The 21057-nt window shown below is 37.3% G+C and overlaps 1 protein-coding gene across 1 annotated transcript; it reads left to right on the top strand.

The window, feature by feature from the left end:
• Positions 1-798: 798 nt before the first annotated feature.
• LOC109987639 (mucin-6-like) lies at positions 799-21026 on the top strand. Its single transcript, XM_065951644.1, has 45 exons — positions 799-847; positions 1646-1690; positions 2006-2231; positions 2828-2957; positions 3091-3154; positions 3799-3881; positions 4177-4372; positions 4485-4610; positions 4695-4815; positions 4913-5048; positions 5135-5212; positions 5325-5394; positions 5544-5678; positions 5795-5944; positions 6180-6274; positions 6396-6528; positions 6814-7057; positions 8223-8263; positions 8366-8454; positions 8716-8870; positions 8953-9091; positions 9221-9325; positions 9639-9830; positions 10187-10259; positions 10342-10511; positions 10692-10848; positions 11089-11196; positions 12269-12410; positions 12542-12570; positions 12721-12890; positions 14799-15138; positions 15370-15573; positions 16073-16314; positions 16460-16646; positions 17588-17816; positions 17970-18136; positions 18298-18371; positions 18497-18602; positions 18789-18820; positions 18955-19108; positions 19228-19265; positions 19397-19504; positions 19854-19893; positions 20325-20433; positions 20679-21026. Exons 1-45 carry the CDS (start codon positions 799-801, stop codon positions 20845-20847), a joined length of 5850 nt encoding a protein of 1949 aa, XP_065807716.1. The 3' UTR covers positions 20848-21026.
• The last annotated feature ends 31 nt before the right edge of the window (positions 21027-21057 follow it).

Here is a 21057-nt window from a genome sequence, read left to right as displayed (position 1 = left end):
CACCCTGGCCATTTACCTAGCCTCACTTCTCAGAGGTCATCTTGTCCTCTGTTTGCACACAGGGTATTGTCTGCTTCTCTAATGTTTGCCAAAGTTAAGCATCCCTTTTTGTTCCAAGAAATGACCTGAATATTTTGCCCATCATGTTGGTGACATTGATATTGACCAGGTGTCTTCATATCGGGAAGGAAACGTTTAAAGGAATAAAAGAACTGGCTATAGTTTGAAACTCCACTGTTACAGTTCTTTACAGACTGTGTTTGGGCAGTTTGCTCCTAGCCTCTGTATAAGATTAAGATCTCCATTCACACCCACAATCTCCCACTGAAGTATATATCATGGGAATTGTTGTATTGCCATGAAATACTGCACATTCATAACTGTAAATGGAAACTGATAAGTAGGAGAGGATCAATCTTCCGTGTGTAATAATTTCCATGTGTCTGCCTGATTACCATTTTGTTGAATGTTTAATCAGATTTTTGTTTTTTTATTTCTAGTTTCCTGGTATTTTTAGTTAAAGAGCTTCAGGGTGCGGTTCATGTGTGAGTATGTCTCTGAATACCATACGAGATCATTACACACGCACACACACACACACACACACACACACACACACACACACACACACACACACACACACACACACACACACACACACACACACACACACACATCTGTGTTTGGTCGGTGCGTGTTTGTGTGCAAGGATACAGCATATAAAAGCCATGTAGTGGGCTGTTTGAGCAGTTCCTCCTGGTTTCAACAGCTCTGCTGCACGACAGGGCATCAGGCAGCATGACTTTACAGCCACAGCTTCTCGCTGTGTGCTTTTCTCTGGCCTCAGGTACTATAAACTCTTCCCTTTACATTCATTTATTCTGCAAGGTTATTACAGAATACTTTTTGTATTTCATTGTTGTTTAACTAGTTTTTAGTTCTAAAAGTTATGGAGAGTAACACTGACCAATGTAACATTAAGTGATTGTTGAAAACAGAACATTTACTAAAATGTATGTAATGAACCTCAAATTTAAGTGGAACTTATTTATATTTCCACTATGAAAGAATTTTAAAGAAAAGTTTATTTTTTTTACCTGTGTTAAAGTAATCTGGCAGCTTAATTTCCTTTTTATAAATTGCTAATTTACACACGTTGGTTAGAGTTCATAGAATATGTTTTTACTGCTATAAAGTGCTCCTTATACATTTAAGAATCTGTAGCAATCATCTAAAAATATAGTTAGGTACTAATTGTAATCCTGAAACATGCTATTTTAAATTATAACTATTGTTGGTACTCAATACTTTTGGGTGTTTATAGTGTACATTTACTCAGGTTTGAATTGAATTGAAATTGAATTGAAAGACTTTTTCACTATATGACAGGATGCAAAGAGATTCAGATCCGTACAGATAACCTGCTGCTCAAGCCAGATAAAACATAAGCATGCTGACCTTTCTCTCTCTTTAGTCTTGTTGCGGTCGTGCACCAAACAAAATGTTATTATGGTTGAGTGTACTCCTTTTTTTTACTGTACAGTAACTGGATAAACAATAACAACCCTACCATATCCTAACTCTTGAGATTATTTTTTAAATTTTCTCTTTTTGTTAAATGTTTAACTTATGGTTTCTCCTCTAGTTTTAGGGACAGTGGAATCAGCCGTAACAGCAGAAACTCAGAAATGTGAGTATAATTAAATCAAATTCAAATTGAAACTTGATCATTTATATTTCAAAAAGTTGAAATAATTGCTTTTCTTGAAAAAATTGTTACGCAGATTTTATACAAAGTGATTAAATGTAATGTTTTCTGAATTTATTGCAGGAAATAAAACATTTTTTTACAACTTTGCTAAAAACAGGTTACTTCTGATAGAAACATAAAAATCCTGAATTCAACAGCACGAAACAATGACTATATATTTTTTCATTATTAACTTGAGTTAGACTGCTTGCATCGTTTACAATTCCTTATAAAGAATTATTTTTTTATGACCAGTCACTTGCAGGACATTTGGCAGTGGGGTGGTACAGCCTTTCTCCGGTTCAGATTTCTATGTGCGGTCCAACTGTCCCTTCACCCTCACCCGTTTCACCCACAACCGGGTGGAATGTGATATCACGATACAGCGAGATGACAGCGGGCTTGTGGTCCAGGTTGAGATCATCATCAACAAAATCAGGACTGTTGTGCGGAATGCAAACATTTGGGTGGAGAAGAATAGGTTTGAGCCTCACTCTAACATACCCTGATATATCTCTGCAGAAACACAGAAAAAGCTAAATTAGACCATGGTAGAGTTTGATCTAATTGTACATTCTCTGCATATCATTTTTGTCATGTCTCATAAAAATCCTATTACAATAATCAGCCACATCAACTTCAGTAAAAGTAAAAATGCAGCAGGAAAGAGTTTGGTTCAAATACATAAATCATTCCCCTAAATGACATTGGTACACAGCCACACAGTTCGGAGTGTGATGGTTTTATGTGTTTGCTATGTCATTGATATTGGTTGATTATTAGCTGCAAGTCTCCAAAACTGCATTGTCATGGTTTGCCTCTTCAGTTAAAAAACATATTGAGTATTATGGTCTTTTTTCTTTTACATTCTGCCAGGTGACTTGGAACTCTTTAATGCTTTACTGGATTTATCATTTTGTTTTATAATTCAAACTTAAGCAAGGCGACTTTGGATTGGTCAAAGTAGTAAGACAGTTTTGTTCAAATGTTAAGAAAAAAATAATAAGTAGAAAAAAAAAGTAAAAACTGACAGCCTGTTTCTATATCTGTTGTGACTTTTGTCTATGTTGCTCACAGGGTTTCTCTACCGTATGATCACACCTATCAGCACATCTTTCAGTATGGCATCTACACCAAACTGAAGAGCTCACTGCTTCCTCTGTCTGTCACCTGGCACAATGTACTTGGAGGAATAGACACTGTGTGGGTGAGAGAACACTACTTATTTTTCTAAATTGACTATCTGCATTAGATTTAACAACATAGACTTTTGTAAGTTCATTTGAACACTCACATGTACTTTGGCTGTTTAGAGCACTAAAGTCACATTTTCTATTAAGGTGGAGCTAGATCAAGAGCTGAGCATCGACATGACTGGATTGTGTGGAAAATCCAATGTACAGGGTATGAAAATGTTGTTGGCCTTGAATATTTAAAAAAAAAGGAAATACATGTATAGTACAATGAGAAGTAACATTTTAAATGTAATTTAGTTGTATTATCAAACAAATGCCTGGATGCTTCTGAAAGGATCTGACATGTCAGTGACACAAAGACACACTCAAAAAAAAAGATTCAATAGCAAGACACAGGGTAGAGTACATAAATTAAGGTTTTGAGTCTGGTACAATGCAAAGGCAGTCAAAAACATGAGCAAACACACCCAGAGGAGCAGGCTAAAGAGAGGGTTGAATGGCAGGAAAAAGTTATACATAAAGAACTCACTGAGAAAAACGCTAGGGCAAGGTTTCATTGAGGAAAACACAACGAATTAAGAACATGAGGGAGGACACACAAGGAATAAATGCACAGACAACTGGGAGACAACGGCCGGAAATGTGACGAGCAGGATCTGGAAAACAGAAAAAAAGGTTAATTAAGAAATAAAATAAATAATAATAAACAATAATAATAAAAAAACAACTTAACGTCTGGATGCAGTGTCAGTCAGTTTTTCATCTTAAGCTGTCTGTAAGAATGAACTTTTAAAAAAAAAAGTGTGAATCCCATGTTGATTTTTGATATTTGACATTTTTTTATAAAAACAGGCGACAAACAGCAGTCTATCTCAGAGAGCGTCATTGCTGATGACACATGTCAAATCAGAGATCCTGCCTCTGCTGTTAATAGTGTAAGTTCACAATTAGCAGCTGAATGTTACCATTTAAACAAAGCCAACTGTTTGTGGTGATCATAGTGTGTTTTCTTTAAGCATGTTGCCCTGTATATACTTTATCCAAACACTGATCTGATTTAGAAGAAAAATATGGTAAAAGGTATTGATGATACTGTATTTTCTTTTTTCATCCAACTCTTTGTATTATTTTAAATTAAAAGTGTTTACTTGGCTCTTCAATAGCAGTTTCATTAAAGCAGTTAAAGTCCTCTATCCAGATGTTGAGATTGATTTCTGATTATTTTTGTAGGATTGCAGATATTTCTTTTCCTTCACATTGGATTGTCTTCAAGAAGAGACGCTTCATTATATTCAGCTCTGTGAAGAAAATATTTATGGCTTTAAAGAAAGCAAATACATCAGCTGTGCTTTCTTCAAAGAAATAATCACCCAGTGTGGAAACAGCAGCTTTGCCTGGGACAGTTGGAGAACTGTTACTAAATGTGGTAGGTGCATTTTAAAACTAGATTTTTAAGCCCTTTAGATTGTTTGACCCTTTTGATAGCTTAGATCTGATAGATAATTGATGCAATGTTCTGTTTCTGGTGGTTTATTTAGAAAAACCAAATTGTCCAGGAGACCTTGATTATGTAGAAAAGGGTGCAGCCTTTGTTCCAACCTGCACCAACCCAAATCCAACAACCTCCTACCAGGATCTCACCAGCTCATGTGTCTGCCCAAAGAGTAAGTATTATCTGTCTCTGAAAACTTGCCTCTTCAATTATCTGACTCGGTTGTTTATTTCAGTTTTTATAATTTATCTTGTAGGTAAGGTGCTCAATGATCACACAGAAGGCTTCCAGTGTATAAGTGTGTCCAGTTGTCCCTGTGAGTTTGCTGGCAAAAGCTACACATCTGGAGAGCTACGCAGCACTAAGTGCCAGTCGTGGTAAGTATCTATTTTAATGTAATTTTAACAATATTCTTATTAAGGAATATCCAGGAATTATGGAATTCCTAAAATTATTTTTAATTTCTCTTCCCAGTCTTTGTTCCAATGGGAAATGGCAGTGCTCAGAAAATATGTGCCCTTCCAGATGTTTAATTGAAGGGCATTTTGTGACGACATTTGATGGCAAACACTATGTCCTGCCTGGTAAATGTACATATGTGGCCTCACAGGTGAGTTTTTCCCTTACCCCAGCATTTACCATTAATCCATTTTTGCCTTTTTTGATGCTGATGGCTGTTTTAAAATGATTTTAAAGGGTCAAAACTGGACAATTGTAATAGAGTTTTCAGCAAAAGCACCCTCTATGAAAATGGCTATACTGCAGATATTTCAGGTATAAGCATTGTCTGAGCTCAATTTAAAACATTATAAACTATCTCACAAATCGAAAGTAAGAGAAGTGTCCACTTTTTGATTATATATTGCCTCTTCTTTTGGATTTGCAGGAAACGTATACATTTTCACACAATATGGTAACATTTGGAGAAGAGGAAGTCACTGAGCTTCATCAGACTGGTAAATACAAATTAGTGTGACTAAAATGAATGACAGTCTACTGCGTCTGTGTACGCATCCACAATGTGAAAGTCTGTTAATCTAGTAAACTATCAAAGAGCTTGGCTAGTCACCCATCCAATCACTTATCTACCTCTGCCCCCTGTCAGATCATGCTCTGGTTTTCTGGCAGTCGTCCATGTATGTCCAGGTGCACACAACTTTAGGAATTAACATTCAAGTCCAGATGTTTCCTGAAATCCAGCTGTACGTCACGTCAACTGGAAACCACAAGGACATGTCAGGTTAGGATACCAGGAATAGAATTGCATTTATTTTTATTGCATTTATTATACTTTCATGAGCTCCTAAGAATAGAAATGAACACAAACAATGTTAACATAGCTTTTCTGACTTTTAGGTCTCTGTGGCAATAACAACAATGACACAACAGATGACTTCACCACCAGCAGTGGAATTGTAGAGAACTCACCTCAACCCTTTGCTCTTTCTTGGAGTGTTGGTGCTTGTCCAGTTAACATACCCTCCTCCTGCATCAAAACAGAATATGGTATCTGACAATATTTTGCTTGTAAAATGTCGAAAAAACGTGTATAAGCTCTTACATGATCTTTGATATATCCTCCTACATTATGTATATGAGGAAGGAGAGTTTTATTGAAATTATTAGGAATTAATATGTTTGATAATCAAATACTCAAATTTAAAATTTGCTAACATGATGCCTCATACTGTAATAGGGTTTAAAAATCATTATTTATTGTCTCATCATGTATTCTTTTTAGAGATATTTGCTGATGAGAAGTGTTCCATGTTGAACGTACCAAGTGGGATATTTTCTACGTGTCATGCTCATATCCCAACTGATTATTTCTATGAGGTAACAAACCTTTTGCACAAAAATACCTTTTTCATCATTTCTTTTTGCCATCATCAACAACTGATTGTCAATAATATATTTATCACAGCTCCTGTTAACATGAAGCTGCAATCTATTCTAGGCCTGCATCCAAAGAACCTGTAACTGTGCTAGTCGTCTGCAGCAGTGCTTGTGTGTCGCTCTTGGCAGTTATGTCAAAGCCTGTTCCAGCCTGGGTGTTGAAGTTGGCGACTGGAGGAAAGCAACCAACTGCAGTGGGTTCATTTTGAAAAATGTAGTCCTCTTTCACCTTAAGACTATATTGTAAAAGAGCCAATGAAACGAAAAAGCCCAAATCAAATCAGTTCTGTTGGTAATTAGTGAGATTGTTGTTTTTTTTGCTTTTGCAATATTTATAAAATGATGATTAAAAACCTTTAAGACACCAGGTGTTAATATCAATAGGTTTTACCATAACATTTACACTTATAAAGATTTCCAATATTACTTCTACTTTCTATTAAAACTTTTTTTTTTTAAATGTCAATGTTCTGTCGCAGCTGTTGAATGTCAAAACAACCAAGAATTCTCCTACAACATCCCTGCCTGCAACCGTACATGTGGTTCCCTGTCTGGCCCTGACCCTCGCTGTGAGCTGGATGATACACCTGTGGAGGGCTGTGGCTGCCCAGAGGGAACTCATCTGAACCAAGGACACGTCTGTACCCCAAAGGCAGGATGCCATTGTCACTTCCACGGTGGTTCAACCCCACCTGGGCCTGTTGTTATCGACGGACGACAGTGGTTAGTCATTCATCTGAGTATTTAAAGCAATTAATAATGCTTTAATGTCAATTCCAAACATTACTTCTTTTTTTTTTACTCCAGTGTCTCAAGCTGTTACCCACTGACTGCCCTATTCAGTCATACTATCACAATATTAATGATGCTATAGTATGCTCTAATGAACACATTTGAAATATATTTCTGTGTAATGTGCTCCCATTAATGATATACTAATAGTCATTAACCATTCAATAGTCGATACATAAACCTTTGGTAAATGGTAAATGGACTTGACCTTGAATAGTGCTTTTGTAGTCTACTGTTTATTCAATGCGCTTTTACACCACTGGTCGCTCCTACCCATTCACACATATTCACACACTGATGGAAGAGGGTGCTATGTAAAGTGGCCATCAGTGTTAGCTAATCCCATTTGTACACAGTTTTACACTGCTGACGAAGCAGTGGGAGCCACTTGGGGTAAAATGTTTTGCCTGAGGACACATGTCATACATGCAGCAGGAGCTGGAGATTAAACCCTGAAACTTCTGGTAGAGAGACGACCGACTCTACCAGCTGAGCCACTGTTGTTATTTCTAGTTTTCATCCTAAATTCTACTTTTCACCTTTAATTCATGCAGATTTGGACAAAATAATGAACACATTTAATACGTTAAAATTTTTCAGATATAATGGGACCTTGTCAGTCCTCCATAATATAAAAGCCTCTGAATGTTCATTGGGTTCATTTCTAAAAAATGGATTTGCAGATTAACCTGCTGAGACTGTGTATTTATTGTAATACTGAAGATGGTAGAGCATTGAAAACGACGTTTTTCTTAGAAAAGGATTTCCAAGACAATGAGATGTTCAAAAATTCCCAGTTTATGATTCTGCAGGTATGAGCAGTTATGATCAATCACAGGAGCCAAATAAAAAAAGAAATATCAAACGTTGTCTTTGTGTTTGATAGATATGGTTGGTCTAATTAGGCTCATTCCTCCATTGAAAAGCTTGCTTCTACTTTACATGGTCAATACAACATTTGTTTCTACTCTTCCATGCAATGTGTATCTCCTCTTTCTAATGCATATTCCCCCCTTTCTTTAATGTGTGACAACCCTCAACATATACATCAGCAAAGTTATTTCATATCTCAAACAAAGTACTTTGTTGTTTGCAGCTCTTGTGACAATGGAAAGCTGAAATGCTCTGAGGACTGTGGTAAGTGTGTCTTTGCTTTGATCATAACCATACCATAGTATATTTTTATGTTTTATTTGCTATATTGTTCATACTTTGTTAATAGTGGAACTTTTGCATCAGGGTGCCGAAATGGGAAAGTTTGTGTTCACTGCTCAGAGGACAACATAAAGACAGCACAAAAAACCTGTGACAGTCTCAGCAAGCCGATGGTAGGTCAAGAGATTATATGATTAATAAGGTTGTAACATTTTTTCATGTGGAAGCAGGAGCTTACCTGTTTAAACTTTAAGATAAATAATATAAGCTTTGTTTCTAACGCAATTGAAAGCATCTACTACACTGTGTCATTTAGCTTTCACGTTTCTGTTAACTAATCAATTACTTTTACCTTTTGTCCATTACGTCATCTTATATTGTGATGTGTCAATGTGCCCTTCAGCTAAAGGACTTTTCTTTAATGTTGTTACAAGGTGGCCCATATGACCTGTGAAAATGGCTGTTACTGCCCTTATGACCAGTATGAGGATCACCGTGGAAACTGTGTTTCTCTGGATGAATGTACTTGTGTGTACAGCGGCAAAGTATTCGGTGAAGGACAAAGTGTCAAATCCAACTGCAAAACATGGTAATACCTGCATTGGTTATGCAATTCCTACAAAAAAACGTGCAAAAGGTTGATCTAAGGTTTAAATCAACATGTTTTACAGCACCTGTGGTCAGGGTCAGTGGCACTGCAAGGATGAGCCTTGTTCGGGGAGGTGTCAGGTTTATGGAAATGGCCACTACCAGACCTTTGACTCCAAATGGTACCGCTTTGATGGAAATTGCCAGTACACACTTGTAGAGGTGAGATCAAAAATAGAAGTAGGAATGAAATCCATGCTCACAATTCTTTGATCCACCTTTTTGAGTTTCCAGTGCATTTCCTTCAAAGTAAAGGATGTGATACATCCATATACCATTATATCACTTCAGGATGACTGCGGCAAGAGAAACAGTACCTTCTCTGTGAGAGTGGAGAGTGTGCCTTGTTGTGATGAGGCGCTCACCTGCTCTCGCTCCATCATCATTGACCTGCAGGTGGATGGCTGTTTTTGCTATATGTTTTTTTACATGTTCAATGTCTTTATGAAATGAGACTGTACATTTTTTTAATAATTTTTTCTTCAAAGGGCATATGTCCCTCATTAAAAGAAGAATGACTCAGAGAGACATTTACATGTGATATACTTGATTTTTGCTGTATTTATATGTCAAATGTTGCACGTTCTTCCTTTAAATCAACAACTAATCACATGCTTAAATCAGTCATTTAATGATTTGGAATGACATAAGGCTATTTACTTAACATCTTCATATGCAGTTAACCTTGTCCCTGTGTTGTACTGCTAAGGGCAAAGTCACCTTGACGCTGAGCGACATAAGGGTGACCCGACAATACCATGGTAATGGAACTCAGGAAGGCTTTCTATACTCCATACACACGGTGGGACTTTACATCATAATCTCAGTTCCCAGCAAAGGGATAACTCTCATTTGGGACAAACACACCCGAATCACTGTAGAGCTGAGTGCATACTGGAAGGTGAGATATAGACATAGTGAAGTCTTTTCATTGGTATATAATATTTCTACATTCAACACATAACACACAACAACCTTTGGTACTTATTAAAAATATGATAAACATAAACTAAGTATTACATTTTCCGTTCAAAATTTGTATGATTGCTTACTTTGGTGTTTTATTTATTCAACAAGCTTCTATAAATAACAAGCGCTGGTTTTGAACATTTATGACTTTTGTTGAAAAGATAGTTACACTTTATTTAAACATTGATCTTTGCTCATAGATTCATGCTTCAAAATTTCCATTATTTCTTAAATGTTGTTTTTGAACTTAAACTTGTATTCATGTTTCTTTACCCGTCTGTCCTATAGAACAAGGTATGTGGCCTCTGTGGGAATTTTGACTCCAATGAGATGAATGACCTACAGATAATTGGCTCAGAAGGTAAAACCATTTTTTCATCATCTTTTGAAGCAAAAGTCTTTTTGGAACAGTGGTCAAAATAAAACTTTAAATTTGTATTTAGTCATGTCCAGTCCTTTGGCGTTTGGCAACAGCTGGAAGGCTGCGGCTCCTCCTTGCTCCGATGTGACAACTGAAATATTTCCATGTGAACGCAACTCTTACTGCGCTGCTTGGGCTGAGCGGCGTTGTATGATTATTACTGGAAATATTTTCAAAGACTGCCATTACAAAGTGTGTATTTTACATTTTAATTATCTCTCTAACACCTGTTTAAGGGGTTTCATTTCTATGCAGGTCTTGACTTGCTTTTCAAACTAAACATTTGGAAGTCTATTTAAATATAATACTGTGTGTCTATTTTGGTTAATGAGGGTAATATTTGCTCTCATGTTGATGCTCTAAAATGTACAGGTGGATCCGTTGCCCTACTTCCATGCATGTGTGCAGGAGTCCTGCTCTTGTGAGTTTGAAGGGAAGTTTCTGGGATTCTGCACTGCTGTGGCAGCCTATGCAGAGGCCTGCAGTGACCAAGATGTGTGTGTAAACTGGAGAACACCTGATTTGTGTCGTAAGTTATGACCATTTGTAGCCGAACACTTTAAACCAATTTTTTTTCAAACTGCGAACAAGAAGGAATATTACAGAGAACAATTTCAAAGAACAATAGGATGTATCATCTCTTGTTTTAGTTTACCTTCTTGCTGAATAGCTGAATATTAAGCCACATACAGTATTTGTCATTATTGAATGTTTGCAAAACATAACCTATAACTCAGTCTCTAATAATTCAACTCAATTTTAAACTTAGCTGTCTACTGTGACTACTACAACGAGAAGGGTCAATGTAGCTGGCACTATGAAGCCTGTGGTCAGATGCTCACCTGTGGAAGAAACAGCTTACCTCACAAGCTGGAAGGTAAACAGGCTTTCTGGGTTTTATTTAAGTATAATCTGTATATGGACTGTATATGAATTGTTAACCATTTGATGTATGCTGATGACTTAGTAATCTTGTCACCTTATAGTGCTGGCCTACAGCAACTTCTAAGAATCTGCTCGAGTTATGGAGTGCAGTGTGACATAAAGTATAATAGTAAGAAGACCGTTGTCATGATAGTAAAAGCAAAGGGCGATCGAAAGCAAAATTTCCCTTTGTTTCTTTTTATATATCTCTGATCAACCCCTGAGTGTGGTAGATAAAGTAAAATATCTGGGATATATTATCAGGCATGATTTAAGTGATTATGATGATGTGCAGTGTCAGTGCAACAAACTGTGCACTCAAACTAATATGCTGGCACGTAAATTTTCAATGTGCTCAGACAAAGTTAGTATGTATACTGCCCACTTGTGGTGCAATTATAGTAAAGCTTAAATGAAAAAGTTACAGGTGGCATATGATGCATTCAGAATATTTCTGAAGCTACCAAGATGGACAAGTGCAAGTCAGATATTTGTTTTTAATAATGTGACCACATTTCATGCTCTGCTGAGAAATTTTATGTTCAAATGTATGTGTTGATTATATAACTCAGAAAATGTCATTATAATGTCACTGACCCAGCCCAGACTTAGTGACACAAGTTATTCCTCGTGTTTCTGGAAACACTGGTGTAAATGTCTCTTTGTATTTTAATCACATGTAGTGATGATATCCCTTTGTTAATGTCCTGTATTTATATATGTGTTTTTTTATAACGATATGGACCTATGGGTCTGAAATAGTAAAGTAAAAGTAAAGTATGCCAACTAAACTGAATTTGTTGTTTGATTTACTAGTGAAATTTGTGAAGAGCCAAAAATTGCCTTATGTTAAATAAATGAAATCTTATTCCGGAAGTTGTGCGAACAAACCTTGTCTGAGAATAAAATCCTAACAGTGTAATTATCCTGTAAATGTTTTTTTCTAGTCCAGGTCTTGACCAAATCAATGCTATCAAAAGCCATTTCCATCCATTCATCAACAAAATGTTTTTGTCTTGGAATAGGTTGTTACCCGAGATGTTCAAAGGATGCACCATACTATGATGAAAATGTTGGTGAATGCACCAAATTGAATAACTGCACCTGTTATTTCAATGACACCGTCATACAGCCTGGTGCTGTGGTGGTGATAGTGACTATATCGTGGTAAGTGCGGCCATTAAAAGCCTCAATACATACATATAAGTCAGATAACCGTATAGTAAATATTGTGCAGCGTTTATTATTTGTAATATTGTCAATAGGTAATAACAGTTCTTTTTTATCATCCTTGTCAGCCTATGTGTAGATGGCGCAATTCACTGTCGTAAGTACAAATTATGTGCATTTACAGGTGCCTATTTCTAGGTTTACAGATTTATGAAATACATTTCATTTGGTTTTTGTAAATGTTTTGGATTCATAGAAACTAGTTTTAATACACCAGACCTTCATTCCTTCTCTCATTTTCTACCAGTGCCCCCGCCAACTACGACTACCACAACTCCCACAACAGCCCCCACCACTGCTGATACAACTACTGCTGAAACAACTGTACCTTCTACAACACCAACAACATCAACTACTGCTGAAACAACTGTACCTTCTACAACACCAACAACATCAACTACTGCTGAAACAACTGTACCTTCTACAACACCAACAACATCAACTACTGCTGAAACAACTGTACCTTCTACAACACCAACAACATCAACTACTCCTGAAACAACTGTACCTTCTACAACACCAACAACATCAACTACTGCTGAAACAACTGTACCTTCTACAACACCAACAACATCAACTACTGCTGAAACAACTGTACCTTCTACAACACCAACGACTCCTGAAACAACTGTACCTTCTACAACACCAACAACATCAACTACTGCTGAAACAACTGTACCTTCTACAACACCAACAACATCAACTACTGCTGAAACAACTGTACCTTCTACAACACCAACGACTCCTGAAACAACTGTATTTTCTACAACACCAACAACATCAACTACTGCTGAAACAACTATACCTTCTACAACACCAACGACTCCTGAAACAACTGTACCTTCTACAACACCAACAACATCAACTACTGCTGAAACAACTGTACCTTCTACAACACCAACAACATCAACTACTGCTGAAACAACTGTACCTTCTACAACACCAACGACTCCTGAAACAACTGTACCTTCTACAACACCAACAACATCAACTACTGTTGAAACAACTGTACCTTCTACAACACCAACGACTCCTGAAACAACTGTACCTTCTACAACACCAACAACATCAACTACTGCTGAAACAACTATACCTTCTACAACACCAACGACTCCTGAAACAACTGTACCTTCTACAACACCAACGACTCCTGAAACAACTGTACCTTCTACAACACCAACAACACCAACTAATGCTGAAACAACTGTACCTTTTACAACACCAACAACATCAACTACTCCTGAAACAACTGTACCTTCTACAACACCAACAACATCAACTACTGCTGAAACAACTGTACCTTCTACAACACCAACAACATCAACTACTGCTGAAACAACTGTACCTTCTACAACACCAACGACTCCTGAAACAACTGTACCTTCTACAACACCAACAACATCAACTACTGTTGAAACAACTGTACCTTCTACAACACCAACAACATCAACTACTCCTGAAACAACTGTACCTTCTACAACACCAACAACATCAACTACTGCTGAAACAACTGTACCTTCACCAACACCAACGACTCCTGAAACAACTGTACCTTCTACAACACCAACAACATCAACTACTGCTGAAACAACTATACCTTCTACAACACCAACGACTCCTGAAACAACTGTACCTTCTACAACACCAACGACTCCTGAAACAACTGTACCTTCTACAACACCAACAACATCAACTACTGTTGAAACAACTGTACCTTCTACAACACCAACTACTACTGAAACAACTGTACCTTCTACAACACCAACAACATCAACTACTGCTGAAACAACTGTACCTTCTACAACACCAACAACATCAACTACTACTGAAACAACTGTACCTTCTACAACACCAACAACATCAACTACTACTGAAACAACTGTACCTTCTACAACACCAACAACATCAACTACTGTTGAAACAACTGTACCTTCTACAACATCAACTACTCCTGAAACAACTGTACCTTCTACAACACCAACAACATCAACTACTGCTGAAACAACTGTACCTTCTACAACACCAACGACTCCTGAAACAACTGTACCTTCTACAACACCAACAACATCAACTACTGCTGAAGCAACTGTACCTTCTACAACACCAACAACATCAACGACTCCTGAAACAACTATACCTTCTACAACACCAACGACTCCTGAAACAACTGTACCTTCTACAACACCAACGACTCCTGAAACAACTGTACCTTCTACAACACCAACGACTCCTGAAACAACTGTACCTTCTACAACACCAACGACTCCTGAAACAACTGTACCTTCTACAACACCAACGACTCCTGAAACAACTGTACCTTCTACAACACCAACGACTCCTGAAACAACTGTACCTTCTACAACACCAACGACTCCTGAAACAACTGTACCTTCTACAACACCAACGACTCCTGAAACAACTGTACCTTCTACAACACCAACTACTGCTGAAACAACTGTACCTTCTACTCCACCAACAACACCAACGACTCCTGAAACAACTGTACCTTCTACAACACCAACAACACTAACTACTGCTGAAACAACTGTACCTTCTACAACACCAACTACTGCTGAAACAACTGGGCTTTCTACAACAACACCATTGATTAGTACTAAAACCTTCACTCCTTCAACATATTCAACCCTGCCACCCACTACTTCAGGTAAAAGAACATACCGCACTTTAGCGCCGCCATATAAGTAGAGAATTTATTCAAATCTGTCAGTAGTCTTTAAAAGAGGAACACAATGTGTTTATTACATGTTCCTTATATTATACTTTATTTGTAAGTTATCCTTGTAGTGAATTAAATGAGTTACCTGAACCATGTGTTGTTTCTGTACTACAACCACTGTCCTGACATGTTCTCATGCTGTTGTGTTTATCAAACTAGCCCCGTGTGAGTGTAAAGACCTGAAGAGGAAAAGAAGCTGGTCTTGCAACGAGATGTGGACAGAGGACTGTTTTAATAAGATCTGTTTAAATGGGAAGCTAGAGTTGACTCCAGTGGTTTGCCCAGACCTGACAATTCCTGAATGCCCCAGACAACAGCTCAAAAAAGTCTCGGATGGATGCTGTGAAACATGGAAGTGTGACTGTAAGTAGATCCTTGATCGCCTCTGGCCCTGCTCTTGTTCACTCTCATTGCTCAGAACAGCAGCTATCAATGCATCAACCTGTACTATTCACTTTGAACTAGGGCCTAATTGTATGTGCAAATGCTAACAATGACAAAGTTATCCAGCAGAGGTTAATGGAATTATGTTTAAGAGGGTCATTGACTTTGTAGATTGTTTTAGCATGCTAACTTTTGCTAAATCAATTTAAACTATGAGTATAGTTATGGCTGATGGGAATGTTATAAGTGAAGTTTTTATACTATTATGTCATATTATTGATCACAGCTGTTATTACAATCAGACTTGTGGGAAGATGCTTGTAGAAAGTTTCAAGATGCTCATCTGATAGTTGTTGAGAAAAGGTTGGTCTGGACAACAGTGGAGAATTTACCAGCCAATCAGCTGTTGCTTATACTTTTGTAAACATTTTGATTTTCATATTTATCTATACCTACTCTTACTTACTGTACTGTTAAGGTCGTTGTGATTTATATGGAGACCCCCACTACATCACTTTTCAAGGAGTACCTTTTGATTTCCTGGATGACTGCTCCTACATTTTGGTAGAGGAGCGCTCACCACGTCATCATCTTACGATTGCTGTGGACAACTTCTTCTGTATTCCGGGACTCGACGGCTCTTGTGTGAAAGGAATCATCCTGAAATATCAGAACAGTACAGCTACACTTAAGCTCAATCCACCTTTGTCATCAGTACAGGTAGGAAAAATACATCTTTCCATTCTTTTACAGGTATTTACTATGAAGATGCTGATTATCATTTTTAGTTATAAATGATATTTTTCTAAAGCTCTAACATTTTCTTCTGAACTAATGAAGTTTTAACTGGTCTCATCTGGCATAGGCTACTCTGAACAACATGACCATAGAGCCGCCATACGAGGAGCACGGTTGGAGGTTTGAATTCACGGGATACGCAGTGTCCATCTACCTCCCAGAGATTCGCTCTTATGTCTCTCTCAGTCCATTTTCTAACCTGGTGATAAATCTGGCCATGGAGCACTTCCTCAACAACACCCAGGGACAATGTGGTGGGTAACAGATTGAAAGAGATGATTCATTGGTGTGGTAATGTGATACTGTGTACTCATTAAAAGTATGTGTGTGTTTGTGGATTGGAGATTATTAAATTGTCACAAAAACTTAAAAATCGAGTTGATTCTAGAAGACTAGTCACTTCTTGCTAACCAAAGAGTATGTTTAACTTAAAGCTGCGTTTAACAATGTTTGACCACTAGAGGGCAATAAAAGACAACAATCCCAAAGTAGCACTATTCTGTGGTAATCATTCACAATTCGGCAAAATGTGCTTTCACTATGCTAACAGAAGACAGAGCAAAATCCAAAATATGTTGTGATTTTTTTAATAGAATCTTAAAAACCAAGACATTTGAGACAACCAACTCTACCAACTGAGCCACAGCTGACACTTTATTGAATTGTGACTATTAAGGGAACCAGCCTTCTATGTCAATTCTCAAGTTATTTGACACTAATGCAAAGCTGCTATGTGTACATCATACAAGGGTTGTCCTGAAACTAGAATTTCTAACTTTTACGATAAAACTCAAACAATATTGATACCTGTTTCGAAACCACATCAAAAGGAAATAAAGTCCTAGGCAGCCAATATTTGGTAAATTCTTGTTTTTAATTTATACAAATTGCAAGCAAACTGCTTCACACTCTCAAAATTGCACAAATACACTGGCAATGTTTACCCAAATACTGCCAAAGTATTTATGGAATTTTGTACTTTCTCTCGCGGCAGCTTTGTGCTAAAAATATGTCTGAAAATCTTCTTTTTTTTAAAGCGTCGGTACTTTTTGATACAGTGGATTATTGAAATAACAGATATTGCATGGTCTTGAAACCCTTGGTATCAAAAATATCAAAGTATTTGATAACCCACTTTTAACAATATGCACTGGATTCTAAAACAGCTGAGCTCACCACTCCATTTTCATTCCAGGTGTTTGTGGAGGTGGATCCTGTATTCGAAAAGGAGGGCTGATTGAAGATGATAGCTGTTGTGAAAAGACATCTTATGACTGGCTGTATGATGATCCACAGAAGCCAGCCTGTTTTTCTGCACCAAGGGACGTGCCTTGTCCTCCAAATACACACACTACCACATCCTTTATCACTACTCACACCACCTCGTGCCCTGCAAATCTACTATGTGAGCTGCTAGATCACCCGTAAGCTCCACACATGCTCAGTGAATTTGGGTTGAAATTAAGGCACATATACATTTTTATGTACATTTTCTGTGTTTTTTTTTTTTTTTGTGGGGTGGGGGGGTGGGTATACGTATTTTCTTACCAATAATTGAAACTATTCTATTTCCTCAGAGTCTTTTCGAATTGCAGCCAGTTTGTGAATCTGATTGTTAAAAAGAAGAATTGTGAGTTTGATTCGTGCAGAATTGGCGCTTGCTCTTCACTACAGCAAGCTGCTGAGGAATGCAAGGGGGCTGGTTTCTGTATCGACTGGAGAAGACTGACTAATGGAATCTGTGGTATTAACCTTTTCTAATATTCTGCTGGGATAAAGTATTTTGTTAGTATATCGTTTTTAAACATTCTATATGGACCTAACTGTGGAAGTTTTAAATCTCGATGATAAACTCCTTCGTTAGCTGATTAAATAATGACTTCTGTGCTCTTGTTTGTATTTCAGATTTGACATGTCAAGAAGGACTGGTTTTCAGAGAGTGTCAAAACAAGCTGGATGACTTCTGCTATAGAGGGTTTGTTTAGTATACCAATGAAAATCCACATGCTTTTTGTGACTTTTGATTCTCAGTTTAGTAAATCATACACATTTCTTTTTAAAGATTTCAATAATGTCTGTGTCTTCTGCTTTGGCTTAAAGAGAGCAATATAATGGAACGTCCCTTGAGAACAACAGTGCAGGCTGTTTTTGTCCCAGTGGCTTGATAAGGATGGGAAACCACTCAAACATTTGTGTGTCTGAGTGCCCCTGTGAGTAAAATAGCCTGCAATGGGCTGAGACAAACTTTATTTTTAAATATAATGTCCTGATATTTGCCTTTATTGTTGTGTGTTGTTCTGGCAAAGCTTCTTATTACAGTACAAGTGCATTCTTGTGTCATTTATACGTGCCTTCATAACTAGCTTTAATGAAGAGTCTTTTTACTTCTCCGTTAGATTGTAAAGGACCACTTGGTGAGCCCAAACTGGTAGGTAGCTGTGTCTAATGTATATGAGATTAATCTTTTAGCTAGACTACATCAGCTCATATCTCACATACCTGGCATTAGTCAGCCCTGTGCAAGAAGAAGTGCAGAATTGTTTTCATTTGTTTACCTTTCAGCCTGGTGAGGTTTGGCAGTCCGGCTGTCACCTGTGTACATGTAACAACCAGACTCGAACAGAGGACTGTTTCCGAAAACCTCTTCAGCAACCTCCTACCTGTGGCCCAGATGCTGAATTGTTTAACACCTCTTGCTGTGGTGAACCAACTTGTGGTAAGCACTGGTACTTCTTATATTATTTAATGATTCAAATATAGAAATTAAGTTTTTCTTTCCTCAAATTTAATTTGAATCTCTGTATTTCAGGATTAATATCTTGTGTTATTTTTCAGTTGAGAAGACTTGCATATATAATGGAAAAACTTACAAGGTATGTTGCTTCAAACCTATTTTACATGACACAAGTAAATGTCCTTCAACTGAGAGGAAACTTGATTTTAAAATGGATTTAGCATTAATCATTGTACCTCCTTGTCATGATATGTGTCTTTTGTTTTGCAGGTGGGAGACAGATGGAATGAGACCACCAATCCCTGTATGTCATTCACTTGTCACAAATCTGGTATTCAGACTGAGACTAAAGTCTGTCCCATTAACAACTGTCAGGAGGTACTGAACAGCAGCTTCTCTTTTCCAATATCTAATGACTGTGACATTTAACAATCCTTATTATACAATAATGACTCTTAAAATGCAGCTATTCTTCCTAGATGTAAATATGTTTTATAATAAAAGTATATACTCCCTCGGATGGTACCTTTTCTCTTACTTACATATGGAAACAGAACTTTTTCCTTCTATTCCGTATTGAAAGAAAGCATTTTTCCTACATGGACATTAGTTTAAATATTTAACATTCTTCAATTATGTCAATGCTGATACACTGGAAGCAAGCTATAGTTGAATGTGTAAAGAGTACAAAAAAAATTAACCTTAAGATTTGTAATTTATTCACCAGGAGGACCGAATTTGGGACGACCAACACTGCTGCTTTACATGTGAGTGAGAAAGTTATTATGAACTTTACCTGTTCAACGTTATGACCTTTGTCCTTTTTTTTCCAGTTAGTGATATTTTAACCTTTTGATTTCAAAGGTTTATCCATCCACAAATGTAAAATAATCAGAAGTGTAAGAATCATCTCTTCTGGCAGAGGATGTAAACACAGGGGCGTGTCTAGATGGGTGGCCAAGGGTGGCATGGGCCCCCTTAAAATCTTAATGGCCACCCCAGGTGCCACCCTAAAATCCTTTACAATGATTGCTGTCTAAGTTATACACAGTTTCAGTTGAGACTTAGTTACAGTCAGAAAATAGAGATCAACTCCTGCAATCAAAACTAAAATAAATAGGCAAATATCTTTACATGTTGTAGTTTATTCTCTCACACTCATCAAGCTGTCTCTAATATTCATTTTCTCTGTCTCCAGGTAATCAGAGCTGTTCTCCAAAGTTGACCAGTATCAACATTACCATAGACAACTGTACCACCATCATGCAGATGTCTGTGTGTCAGGGCCAATGTGTTTCTCAGCCAAGGTAATAGGAAATATACTTGTTTATAAGTATGGATCCAGCCACATATAACATGTTTGGATGAACATGAAGTGTTCATTCTGAGGAATTTTAAAAAAAAAATTGTATTTTTCTTTTAAATTACATGTGAGCTGTTTTTAAGATTTTTAACTCTTCTAAACATAAAACACCTCTTCTTCATTTATTTTCCTCCTCCACCCATACCCGCTCCCCACTCCTCATCCCTGCCCCTTGGTTCATTGCATCAGGGTGGTGTTACATGGTGACCTGCAGGTGGAGCAGGAGTACAAATGCTGTCAGGAGCGGAGTTCAGAGAGGAGATCAGTGACACTGCAGTGCCTTGACCTCAGTGCCAGAAGTTACACCTACAAACATATCACCAGCTGTGAGTGCAGAGCCTGTCATATACTGAACTGAAAAGTACAACAAATGCAACAGCTAAACTATTTGACATCTTTTTGAATTACAAATCAAAATCTAATGTGTTCAAATGCAATAAGTATTAAATCAAACATTTGATATAATGATTATCTTTGAGTTTTTCTCTAAAACATGACTGGGTCTGTTTTATATCAAATAAACAAAATCTTTTAATATGTCTGTAATACGTTTGTTCCTTTGGTGCAG

The sequence above is a fragment of the Labrus bergylta genome, chromosome 23 (assembly GCF_963930695.1).
Source record: "Labrus bergylta chromosome 23, fLabBer1.1, whole genome shotgun sequence".
Taxonomy (NCBI): domain Eukaryota; kingdom Metazoa; phylum Chordata; class Actinopteri; order Labriformes; family Labridae; genus Labrus; species Labrus bergylta.
The sequence above is the reverse complement of the archived record's forward strand: the minus strand, read 5'-3'. Positions and strand labels throughout refer to the sequence as shown.